Below are 13,774 nucleotides of genomic sequence, written 5' to 3'. Positions count from 1 at the left end.
TAAAAAAAAAGCTATTCACCATTAGACAAAAAAATCCTGAGCTTTTAAAATTTGTTTTAATGTCTAAGGAATTGCATGTTACATCTACATTAATAGGAAATTATTTCAGTATGGTTACCATAAAAATTAATAATGATCGACCACTAGTAATTGTGACGAATTGCCAGACTGCTTATTGAAGATTTGGGCTATCTACTTCCAGGACTTTACCCTCTGTGCTTCTGTAGATATATCTTAATATCCACCACAATTTATGGTAAAGCATTGTTCATGGCTTTACCAGAAGCAGCAACGCGGAGTAAACGGTAGCCCTAGTTCAATGGTATGCTTACACACATGTCCACATTTTATTGCCTGAGCTTTTACACATTGGCTTCAACTCTGAGGACAAAGAATAAGTCACTGCAACCTTTAATGCTTCAGTTAATGTGATAAGGGCATATAATAATTTTATATCTTACACATATTTTTTCTTTTTCCAAGTGCAGTCAACACTCAGTCCTAATTTTATAAGCCTGTGAGTTACCGGAGGTCTTGTCATTCTTTACTGGATGTCTTTTCTTGAGATCAGAGGTGTGTGCTCAGTTGTAATTTTATTGGTTTTTGCTCAGCTCCAAGATTAAGTAACCTACCAATACCGAAAGTCAGTTTGATCATTTATTTCTTCTGAAACCTGAAATCAGGCAGTGCAGTCTTCACTCTGTAAAAACTTAATTTCAATATAACAATGCGTTTTAAATTTCTTTTCTTGCCAAAGAGCTCAAATGTTGGTTTTTTTCTGTCTTCTTCCCCAGTCAATCATTAACATTCAAAGCTCTTTAAAACACTTTAATGTCTGCATTGGATAACCTTCTGTATGAGTGGTGGTCATATTTTGTGTCACTGCTGCTCTTGTAGTCTCAGGCTTGTTTCTTCTACCTGCAGACACGTTTGTTTGGTCTGTTAAGACTGATTTCTGTCAAAGATGCTGAAACCTGGATGTTTTAATTTCCATGACTCAGTTTTACTGTTCATTTTTCTTGATTTTAAATATTTAGATTAAACTGTTCAAAATAATTGAAGATGGTAGCATTTAATTGAGAAAAGCAACTTATGTATATGCATTTCCAAATATACTCTCTTCGGAGTATCTGTCCTTCAGCAAAAATTCTCTCTCTTAATCTACAGAGTATTGGTATCCTTTGCTGATACGGACACAAATTCTTCTAATTTATCTAGTATTTTATTTTACTTAATGTTGTTTAATTTTATAGTTCCCCTTCATAATTGGGGGAGACTTGGGAATGCTTGGTACAGTTCCTCTGCAGAGGGTATTCCATGGCTGAGACTTACTTTGTTTCTGATTTGTAAGATTCTAAGACTTCTTAAAAACCTTAAAATTTCACTTACTTGTCCAGGACAGCAAGAGATTTATTTTTTCTAGCTTTTATTATTCTTTTCTTATTATTATTTGTTATAGCTTTAAAAAATTGAAAGAAAGTTAGAGGTGCAGAAGAGCTCATTGCACTTCATAACTGAAGAGATTATGGAGAAGTCTTGTTGCACCCAGTGGTTTTCTTGCCTTCTGCTTGTTTGCAGATGGGAGCACCAGAAGAAGCGACTAGGATTTCATCTTACTTGTTAGTCTTCTTACAGGTCTGTCGAATGCATTTGCTCGCTAGTGGTGGTGGTGTTTCCTTCCCTTCAATTTTATGGCAAGTTCACATCAGAGTAGTGACTCTGAGACCAGCCAGTGGGCTGTGCTGTGGCGCTGAGGCTGTCTTGTGGCCCGTGTTACCATTCTGTACTAGGAGAATACAAAAAGAACAAGGTTTTAAAAACGTTCGGGTTTTTTGCCCCGCTCTTTCAAACTAGGGAGTAGATCTTAATAGCCGCTCTGCAAACCCCTTGTGTCCCTTCACCCCAGAAGTACGCCAGTTGCACAGGCAGAATGATTGTGAAGTACTGTGCAAGGATTGCCAGTTGGTGGTTGAAAAGTTTTCCTGCGTGGAAATAGGATGGATCTGGTTTGGGATTGCTTTATGTTGGTGCCTTTAAACTCAAGAGAGTCCCAAAAAGGCATACCTTCCCTCCTGAGCAGATCAAGCCCTGCAGACTCGCAGTGCATATATCACCTGCGTAGTGTTCAAATCAAATTTGTGGAATCTGCTTGTGCTGTACAACGCTCTCATCTTATTCAGTGCCTACGATGGTAACTCTTAAGCAGAGAATGGAAAACAAGCTGTCACTTTGGGAGGGAGATTTTAATTACCTCTTGCCCTAGAGAGAGCTGTCCTCCCAGGTTAGAGTGGAAAGTATTGGAAGGGCACTGCGGGAAAGATTAGCGAGAGGCTCCTTTACTGAGCCACGGTTGCAAATCAATAGAGGCTTTCAGCTGTCAGTGCAACCAATCCCTAAACCATGAGCGCAAATATTTGCTTCTACTGAAAACAGAGAGAATTTACAAAAAAAGAGAAACATATTTCCATTCCTTTATTTAGTCATAGAATCAATATAAATGATTTGAGGATGTGGAGAATTCAAAGTGCTCCGGGATAGTACTCACTTGAGTATACAGCTTATTTTCATAGACCAAAGCTTTCACTCTGCAAGGAGTAAGATATCAGCACAGCAGGTCACTCTTGGCATAAACACCTCTGATGTGTATGTGCTCCTTTAACATTTAATTTTAATCAGAGTGGACCGATATCTCTCCGTAACATTTAGCTTGCTTTCTTTTGTGCAACAGAAAGTATAAAGCTGTTGATAATTTGTGAAGTACCCATTTCTGTGACACCTGCATGATATTTTTTAATATTTGCTGAATTGATAATGTTCATGGTAGCGGAGTATACTGCGCAATAAACTGCTTTTGTGGCTGATTAAATGCCAAAGTGATGTGGAGGTATTCAGCAACTGCAAAAGCCGTTTATTTAGTATATGCCAATGCCATGAACATTATTCCTGTTACACAAGATTTGCTATACCCTAATGTACAGAAGTATCAAAGAAATTGTTTCCTTTTCTTGTGAGGGTTGCAATTGCCGTGCTGCTTCAATCTCACACTTCACACTGATATGACATTTGGGAATGTAGCTAGGTTGAGTGGCTTGAGAAAGAGGCTGGTTTACATAGTGAATAATTATTTAAAGCAGTTCTTTGTATAGGAGAAGCATTATGTGGCTGGGTACACTGAACTAAATTAACTGTAGTACGCAAATTCTCCAACTTTGGCCATTTAACTTTCAATAGGAAGACCTCCTTTTTGCTGCTGCTGTTGCCCCTTGTGGGCTTTGGCCTGGGGAAGATGGATGTAGTCTTTAATATTGGCTTAACTGGAGACTTGCTGACCCATGTGTGCTTGTGGTGCTCCCCTTGCTGGCCAGCGCCACCAACTGGACCACTGGTAAGACAAGAAGCTGCAGCCATTTCCTGTCATTGTTCACATAACTTCAGTCTCAAGACAGAAGCTGGCATGAGCTGTACTTAATTCTGATGTTTCTCTCGAAAGGAAAAGATTTTTTTTTCTTTTTGGTGCTTAGATAGGTTATGAGAGAATGGTTTCATCCTGGTTGGATGAAGTACCTTATTGACATACATTTCTTGTGCCATACTATTCCTTCATGATAACATCAGTTACTGATACTCTGACTTCCTGAAATTTGACTAATTGCAAAATGAGAAAAAAAACCCCAAACCTATGATGATTTCACTGACTTTTCTCTTAATGTATGCGTTATATGTTGCCTGCTAGAAATGAAAACCCATGGTGATTCTGTAGCACCAAACTGTCGTTCTTCATTCTAATTTCTTTTTTTGCATATTGATTTAATATCATGTCATTCATTTTCTATGGATTTTTTTTTTTCACAAGTATTTCCTCATGACTTCTCTGACTAAAAAAGGGTTGTAGGCTTTTTAATTCCATTGTCATCTGTGTTTTTACCCTCAAAGATGACAATCACTTAATTTACTGTTCATCTGCCATTGTTTTCTTCATATAGAAAAAGCTACAGCAGAGAAAGCTGGTATTCCACCCTACAGAATGAACAATGTCATTGGTTTGCTGTCCACAGGATCTTCAAGAGTTGCAGTCTGCACTCTTTCCTTGCAGAAGGTTATAATTTATTGCTACAGAGCAATAAACTTTTCTAGTAGCTATTTCTCAAATTTGACTAGTAAATTGCATATGCAAGTAGGCAAACACAAATAAACCAGGCTCTATTTTTATGGTTGTCTTCTGTTCTTCATTAGCCCAGAAGCTGGACAGTGGACTGCTAAATGCCTGCTCTGTAAATAAGCTGGACTAAAAGATTCCAGCTGTATGGAAGGGATACCACTGACATGTTTAAAGCAATATACCCTGTAGTTATAGTCTGAGTATCATCCATGAAAAGGAAGGTGTTTTCTTTATCCATTTTCCACTTCCTATGGAATTATTTATAGGTACATGTTCTGGAGTTGATTTTGTCTCACACATTAATGTTTGCTGTCCTGTGAAGTTGCTTCTGATTACAGAATGTTGGATGCAATGATAACTCCATGGTCACTGAAGTTGGTGACTAAAAGAGAGGTGACCCTTCAGTGTTTTACCTCTACAGATCACTGTGTGGTAGAGTATGAGGCTGTGAAGATCCTTCCCCTCTTCCAGGTTAAAACCCCCTGTTGCTATTTCATTCTCAAAATGCTTCAGACTGCAGTCGCCTAAGAACATAATTTTGAGAATATGAGCAACCCTGATACTTAGGCCTTGTACGCTAAAGGGAGATGCAGTAAGCCCACACAGCAGCTTCACACTGAGAAGGAAAAAGAGTTTAGACTTTATTCACCACACTTCCAGTTTTATGCAGGTGTGCCTCGTGCATTGGGGAAATTGTTTAGGAGCAATCAATCCTTGTGTGAAGATTGCCTTGTAATGCTGCTAAGGTCAGGGAGACCTTGGTTTATTTGCTACATAAGCGCTGCTTGATCGACTTAGGATGCTCCAACACCCATTGGAACAACTTTAACTTGCACACTAGAAGTTTGCCACATTTTAGAAATCTGACTTCTTGCACAGCTTGATCATTTGGTACAGATCATACATTGGGGTGAACTAATCAGGGTTTTGTCAGCATTATCCCTCTGCCTTTGATATCAACTGCAAAGTTGATCGTGCCATTCTTCTGTGGTAGTGCCTGCTGAAGTGGAATTTAATTCATGTGCAAAGTGTATGAGAATAATTATTAATGACCTCTGTCAGGATTTGTTTTTCTGCTGTGATACTGGCTCTTGATTGAATCCCACTATAATTTCTTTCAAGACAGATAAGAATTCATGAGGAAATTCATCTCCCAACTACTTGGGGGGGAGTGGGGAGGGTGGGGCAGGAGGTTGGCAGAGGACCATAGCCCAGTGGTTGAAATGCAGAATTAGGGTAGCAGGTCTTTGTTTTCAGTTTTGCTTCTGATACATGACTTAGTCTGGGATTCAGTCTTTTCACCTGTAAAACTGGAATAATAACACCTGCAATTTGAGACTTACAACGTGCTTTGAGACCAACAGTGAAAAGCTCTCAGTAGTGTATTTATTACATTCTGTTTGTAGATGTCACAAGCAGTAGCTAGGAGAAATGAGAATAAAATTAAGCCAAACACGCTGATTTAAAAGCTAACTGTTAAAGCCAGGCCTGAACTAATAAAATAGTTACCCATGTGCCAATGCCTCTCTTCACCTAGTTCAGAATTAAATTGCAAGGTTCCAACTGCTGTCAAAAAAATAATAAAAAAATAATTTCCAAGGTTATAACTATTTAATGGGGGGAAAATGGCTGATTTCTGTCTCTTTAAATTTTGTGGTGGAGAAAATAAGGTGCTTTGATCTTTAAATGACAGCTTCCAGAGTCATTACATTGAATCAGTTAATCTCTCCCAGTAGTTACCTTATTCTCTCTTCCTCATGGGCATCCTCTTTCATGGTCTCAGTGCTGAGCTTCAAATCAATGAACAAACTGTTACTGCTCCCAACACAGCCTGTCTAGTGAGCTTTCCTGCTTTCATGCATTGCCAAGCCCTTACCTCAAACCTTGGCACATCAAAGTGGGGAAGAGGTCCAGTAGTGCCACGTGTGTGTTAACCAGGCTGGCTCCATCATCTTCATTTACACTGCCCGGGTCAGGCAGTCCCTTGCTTCTTGACAAGAGAGGTTTGTCAGAGACTGCATGATTGGTTATTCCCAGGTGACATATGTAATTTAAAGCAGGTCAAGTGACATAGCAGTGACTGTGAGTATCCTTGGTCATCCCTTTTTCTAGTTTCAAAAAATACTAACCAAAGAGATGACTGATAACTCTACGTATCTTTGTATGAGCTATCCATGCCCAGACAAAAATAAGTTGCACTCTGTGTTATCATGCTGCTGACTGAATATTCTTTTTGTTCAGCCTTGTTTTCTCTTAGAAAAAAAAATAGTTTGAGAAATTTCCCAACAAAGCATCTATGTTATGTACAGTATGAAGTACTTTATCTACTAGTGCACAGCAAATGCTGTGAAGTAACACCTGGGAGTTTTTTTCAAGTTTTACCAGCTAGTCCACATGCTGTATAAAACTCAGGAGCTGAGGTTCTGAAGCAGCATCTGTTCTTCTGCCCATGTTATTAATCTGTTCCATTATGCGAAGGGATTACACTATATGGTGAAGTGTATGGCAAGTTCTACTAGAGTAATGTTGTGGTTTTAGACATAAAAGATAGGCATCTAAAATGTAATGTAAAGAAAAAATAGTAACTCCTCTCTTCCAGGAAATAAAACAAGATTTGGTACAAGGCAGACATTTTTAGACAATTTTCTCTTCTGAGAGGGTAGTACCAGTAATTTTCCAAAGCGTTTGACATATAATTCTTTTATTAGAAGCCACCTTGCATTAAACAACAAGTAAGAGGGCCTTTTTCACTGATAATGGCAGATTTACTGTATTAATATTCCTAAAAAAGATCTCAAATATCTTTAGTCATGCTTCACTGAGGCAGAATTTCAGGATAGGTGCTACACCTCAAAAAAGAATAACATAATTATGGTTGCAGAAATGGGTGTTTTGCTATAGTGTATCACAACTTAGTCTTCTGTGCTTCTTCTAGCAACTTCAAAGGTATGACTCTGAAAATAAAAGTGAACCTTGCACATTCCCCTCTTTCTGTGACACATACGGTGCATCCAGTGTGTGCAATATGGTAGCAACAAAAAGCATTGGCACTGGAAATTTCACCTGCAGCTTACTGATTTGAATGCTTTCCACCTACACTGAAACCATTTTCTGTTGTCTATGCTAATCATCCGCTCTTCTCTGCTTTCTAAGCTTATGGCTAGATCACATGGTCTACTTCAAAATGAGCGTTTTGCTCAATGTCCATGAGAGTGATGCAGAATTGATTCCTACCTTCTGTAAAATTTTGCACTGTTTTATCAATAGTATTTTCTTTATTTGTTAGATAGTGATTTGGGGCCAGAAGTAACAGAAATCCGAAGACAGCATTTGATAATTAGCCAGAGCTAAGCCTTTCCTATGTGGGCACCAATAACCTTGTTTGTGCTGTCTTCACTCAAGATCACCCTGTTTCTAATTCTCTGTTTAATAGTATTCCAGATTCTGTTATCAAATTCCTTCAGCTTTCTCCAGTACTTTACTGCCAGGTTTCTTACAAGTCTGATGGCCTAAGAGGTCCTTCTGTACCTAAGATATAACATTTCCTAGTCCCCCAGGGTCCTTTAAAAATAATTTTATAAATCAAGCTTCTCTGTTTCCATGGCCATGTGTAACTGTGCATATACCTTTTCAAAGATACTTACGTTGGAGGCTGGAGAGAATGAAGGAAAAAGTGCAACGACTTAAACTAAAGTATCTCAGTATTACTATTTAACACTTCAATATTTTCTTTGTTCATTTTATTCTGCACATACCTTCATCTAGGTTTTCTCCATTTATGTGTTCTTTGTGCTGTTGGATTCAATCCTTAATTATCCCATGCCTGGGAGGAAAAGAGACAGCAGTTGTTACAGATGAGTGGATCAATGGCAAGGAAAACAGTCCCAGGGATGAGCAAAGCAAAGCTGGTGTATTTCCTACACTGGGACTATTAGGGGAGGCAGGATTGATAGATGCTGTTACACTACCTTTAGGAAACTTTAAGATTCTTAATACAGTTACATGTCCTCGTTGTGTCAGTCTAAAGTCCACTCTGTTATGATGCTGTAGCAAAAAGTCTTAAAAAAGAATTGAGAATATCCTTGCACTTTACGGTACAATGATTTGAGTGTGATTCCTCACTGGAGCTGGTAAGAATTAATATATTGAATAATATACTTAAAAAAAAGAAAACCTTAAAAAAAAAAACCCTTAACCTCAGTTTAGTAAGAATAAAACCGCAGTAAGTGTAGCAGTATGTATATCTGTAACATGAATTTTGTATGTAATTCCCAATTTTTTTGTGATAAAGTTTTCTCAGCATAATTTATAATTCTGAAAATGGAAAATTGTGCCTCTTTTTTGTCTGATACTTACCAGTGTAATTTTTTACAGAAAAATAAAAGGGAAAACCTCCATATTTCATCATATAGAGAGTGCAGACAAATCTTGTTTCTGTCTTCATGAAAAAAGAAAAGCACGTCTTGAGATCAGACTTGCATCCATTTGTAGCATGTTGTGTCTGTATTTCTGCATTCTGACTGAAAGATTTCTGTTATTTTAATATTTTTTTCTTCTCTTTCAGGTCTCATGGAATCCTCCTCTGATACAGAATGGCGAAATCCTTTACTATGAGATTCGCATGCCTGATCCACGAATTGTTGTTACTGGGAATACTTCATCAGCATTAAGTCATTTGGTGACTGATCTTATACCCTATACAAACTACTCGGTCACTGTAATAGCTTGTTCTGGAGGCGATGGCTTTCTGGGAGGCTGTACAGAGAGTTTGCCTACCAGCGTGACTACACCTTCAACAGTTCCTCAGAGTATTAGTCCATTGTCTGTGACTCCAATCAGCGAGTCCTTTATTGCCATTTCTTGGCAACCACCACTAAGGCCAAATGGTCCTCATCTGAGGTAAGCTTTTAGTTGCAACTCAGATGACAGTTTTCTTCTCCTTACCTAAATCCAACTCAGAAAATTCTGCGTGATGCAAACTTTATGATGTGATATCTTCTTTTATGATGTTTTGTAGTCCCTTTTTAGGGTTCAGGAGTCAGTGAGTGGACTCATGGAAAGTGAATATGTCTAGAAGCAAGATAGCAGGGTGAGCTTTGAATTGTTTTGAATTTTTGAGGAGTCAGGATTATTTAAAGCAAGTGTGGTGTCTGTACTGTGGCAATTACTTTGCAGAACATGTTCAGGAAGGCTCTGGATCTCTCAGATCAGTGCTGTCTGAAGAGCCAGAAGGAGCAAACACAGGATATTTGTAAAGTCATACATGGTTTGGGCTGCAGCATCAGCCACGTTTTGGTGGTCAGTTCGGGCAACATGTTCCACCAACAAAATGACAAGAAAACGATGAGACCTCTGTGAACATAAAATATTTAACACATCCAATATTCTTAATACTCTGTGGGAGTTAGTCTACATAAAAAGAAAGTGACCATGGTAGTGTGATGACATGAAATAAGCTTCAAAACTTAACCGATTAATAAATAGGAAATGAGAGAGTGTGTGAGAAAAATGGAAGTTAAAATTCTACAAGTCTGGTGGCAGAGCCAAAAACGGGAAATGCAAGCAAGTGCTGGGTTTAGCCATCTGGATTTCACCACAGGAAGTAGACAAAGGCATCTCTTCTGAGATTTATGTAGAATAATGGGATGGGGGATCTTGACTTGAATCTGTTGATTACTGAGTGTGTGTATAGATTAAAAAAATATGTATTTGAGTGCACAAAGGTTTATAAAGACAAATACATCTTTATACATACACAATAAAAAAAGTCAAACAAATCTTTCATTCTAGTGCTTTAACATGTTGGGAAACATTGCGCATGGAGTTGTATCTCTGTACTCCATATGTTCTGGTTAGTAGCTCTCTTCTAGGTGCACTAATGGGTTCAATAATTAGCATGTAATGCCATTTCAGTTGCGTATGTTATTACAGCACAGTAGCTTGACTCTTTCTTCAGGCTTCATTAGGGCACACTACAACTGAATGAAATGATGATTGTTCTACAGTAAAATTTGAAGTTTTTGAAAAGCAGTCTCTGTTATTCTGGGGTTAACAACATGACCATTTAACCATAGATTATTGAAGTAATTCAGCACAACCTACATCTGCAGACTTCATTTCCTTCATGGTGTGCCATGCTGCCCTCAACAAGAACAACCACTGAAGCAGCTGCTCTGTACAGCATGATGAAACAAGAAGTCTGCAGCAAGCAGAGTAGCAGCAGCAGCTGCCAGTGGGAGTGATTTACACATGATCACCATTCAGTGTTCAAAAAGGTTTTGATGTTTTTCATGACTTGTCTATGAGATAGATTGGACAGAATATGCCAGGACTGTTTCTCCTAAAACTGTAATGATCTGTTTTTGGGTTCTGTTGACAGTGATGAACCACTCATGTGAGAGTTGGGGTATAAAGTCATCTGAATGTTTTGAGAGAGCTGGAGTTTAATTAGTTTTTACTATTTAATTTCTGAGGTTATATGTCTAACTTCTGCAGTAATTTGGTTTGGCATCACTAAGGTCAGCGGCATGATGCTTCTTTGTACCTGTTGAGGATTATTGCCCAAACTCAAGGGTGAAAGTTGTTGGAAGTCACACACATACGTCCTTGTTGCCGTGGAGCATAAGAAGTCTTAGCTCTCTTGGAAGAGAGCTTCTCAGTTGATTTCTGGTTTTGAAGCAAAGCAAAATCACTATATGCAGTACCTATTAAATACCTTCTTAATTGAGGGTCTCATATCTGGAATGGATAGGAGTCCAGCATCTCCTAAACAGACTGGAGATGATCATAAGCTAAAAAAGATGACTGTCAAATTACACATGAAGCCGGTGGTCAGAAAGATCATTGCAACAGGATGGTGACCCACACCAAGGCATTCTGCAGAATGCTTAAACACAGAAGGAAACATTTTCACAAGTACTTAAAGTAAGAGTCTTTAAGATCTGCCTGAGTATCCACATACTTTTGTCTGGAATTTAACAGTAGTACTTTTCCAAAATGAGGGCAGGGAAAGGATGATACACAGCAGCTCAGCACTTGAGAGAATCAAGTTGCGTGTTTAAGTGAACATATATCTACTTGACCCTACTTTGCTGGTCATCAGTGGAAACACTATTGCAACTACAGTTTGATTAAACTACCGCTCACCACTGAAAGCAATTCCAGAGTAGTTGTACTAACTTTCTACTAACTAGTAGAAAGCAAACAAACATCTGATGCCTTAAAAGAGAACCATCAAACTGAAACAGAAGTCCTATTAAAAAACTCCTGTGAAATGTAATAAAGAATAATAATCCTAAAGATTTTGAACAACTCTTTATAATTTTGTTTCATTTAGAGTATAATTTTCTGTGTAATCCAGAGAATGATTAGGAAATGCAAAATATGTTACCTGCTTTAGTTTGTGTAGACATGAAGTGGTTTAATCTTTGATGAATTCCCTGAAGGTTTTGTGTAAAAAAAGACGAAGAGCAAGTGATGCAGAATGGGTGGAAGGCACATTGTCCAAATCAGGCAGTCTCATGGCTGACCTGCTGTTTGGAACAGATAGAGGAATACAGCTTCAGATACCAAATAAAAACAGGATGAAATAGTTTGGTCTTTCATGCTCACTTCATGAATGTCTACCCAAATATACAAATGTGCCTCGCTGAAGTCTACAGACGAAACAGTTAACTTATTCTGTGCCTGTTTGTCACCCAGATTTTACACTGCAGTTACTTACAAACACACGTTAAACACAAATGCACACTTTAGTTGCTACTACCAGAAAAATAGTAATAGCAATGCTTCAGCACATTTGCAAGAGAGAGACATTATCATTTCATATTCTGTAGCAGTCTGTGCATATCAGATGGCATCGGTCAAGTCTGTATGAGACACCATTACTGGGCAATTTGGACTTGATCTTCACAGGATTTCCACAACTTTAAAATCTGTAAATCATTAAATAAATGCATTCTTTCAAACAGAAGTGCTTCATTTTCAAAGTAGTGTTTTTAAGTAATTGAATGTTTTAAATCATGAAATATTAAAAAGAATGTTTATCTCAGAAAGTTTACAGCTGTAAAAACAAAATAATGTGTGGCTTTAAAAAAAAACCCTGATTTTTTTTTTGTGTAATAACATTAGTTGAGATAATCCTGGTGTTCTGCTTGTCTTTTGTGTTAGATATGAGCTCCTGAGACGTAAAATCCAGCAACCACTTGCATCAAATCCCCCTGAAGATTTAAATCTGTGGCACAATATTTACTCAGGAACTCAGTGGTTTTATGAAGATAAGGGTCTTAGCAGGTGAGATTACAAAAACTATAAAAACAAATGCTGGCATTTTGTATAGTGTATGTTTAATAGTTCAAAGTATTTCTTGTGTCTTTATGTAGTGAACATATTAATTATGTAATGAAATATTTTTTGTCATCATCTTTGGTATTAATCATTCTAATATGCAGGGATTTATTATTAGTCTGTCATTCTTGACTCGTATATTGTTTTGCTCTGAAAACCAAAGGAAAATAAAGATCTTGTGAAATTTTAGCATTGATATGCTCATGCAGTCAAACCATTTAGGTTTATGTGTACATATGCTCTAGATTTGTGTGTTGGCAAAGTTATAGCACAGGCAGAATGAATGTTTGAGAAGTCCTAGCTGGGAAACAGTTGAAACTTGGTTTCAGCATTGTTTTTCTTACCTGGTTTTAAAATGCAAATTAACAATTCCTTTAATATCTCCAAAGGCAAGAAGAGTATTTATCGCACTCTCAGCAGATCTAATTTAAGGGCAGCTTTGTGTTAGCTTCGTTATAGTTAAATGCACAGTGTTGAGAGTTGGGAAATGGAGGGTGGGTTCTGTTTCTCAGTATGTTACAGTCCTGCTGTATGGTATAGAGCAAGGCATTTGCTCTTGATCAACCTTAGTTTCTGCACCTTGAAGTCAAGGCTACTGCCCTTGAGACAAGCCAACACACACATTGAGAACAAGCTATGGAAGATTCAGCATGGATTCTGCATTGGTTTTTTGTAGGTAAAATCTTGGCAAAACATTTGTGAATGGTTTCAGGATGTGTGTGTTCTCAGTGCTTGCTTGCTGGCATGCTTTATGAGGACTGGATGTCAGTCATTGCCCCTCAAATATCTGTACGTTGCTTCTACTTACGTAGATAGAAGCTGCATGAGCATCCCTCCTGAGCACGATGTGAACCGGCGGAATGTGACCTCTGCTCCAGACTGCTGTATAGACCAAACCAAGCCAAGGGCTACTGCCTCCAGCTTGTCACTGCCTACTTGCTGAAAGTCACTGCTCATTTTCATTCATTGCAATAATTCATCATGGAGCTGTTCTTTTACCCAATCCTGCCCAAATGTCCATTTTTTTCTTAAACCATGTTTGAAATTCCACATACAATTTCCTTTGGGTTTAGTTTAGCTCATTTCAGCAGCGCTGATGTGTGCAACAGTTATGTTAGCAGTTCAGAGGGGGCAATAAATTCTGACAGGGTCTCAGTGACAAGTCATTAGGCACAATGGCCTTTTGGGTTGAATGAGCTATGGCCAGAAAAGTGTGCCTAACCCTTGGATACACCTGAACACTTATTTTGGGGAGGGATCTGCAAACTG

General features: G+C 38.2%; 1 protein-coding gene across 1 annotated transcript in view; it reads left to right on the top strand.

Annotated features, from left to right (window-relative positions):
• Window positions 1-13,774, top strand: part of USH2A (usherin) — a gene marked incomplete at its 3' end in the record, with an annotated part of 396,540 nt that overhangs the window by 267,996 nt on the left and 114,770 nt on the right. Inside the window, exons 41-42 of the mRNA XM_081997162.1 lie at window positions 8,724-9,058; window positions 12,329-12,451. Of these exons, the coding sequence (XP_081853288.1) occupies window positions 8,724-9,058; window positions 12,329-12,451 (458 nt within the window). The remainder of the gene's footprint in view (window positions 1-8,723; window positions 9,059-12,328; window positions 12,452-13,774) is intronic.

The sequence above is a fragment of the Phaethon aethereus genome, assembly GCF_964289735.1.
Source record: "Phaethon aethereus genome assembly, chromosome: 3".
NCBI lineage: Eukaryota > Metazoa > Chordata > Aves > Phaethontiformes > Phaethontidae > Phaethon > Phaethon aethereus.
The sequence above is the reverse complement of the archived record's forward strand: the minus strand, read 5'-3'. Positions and strand labels throughout refer to the sequence as shown.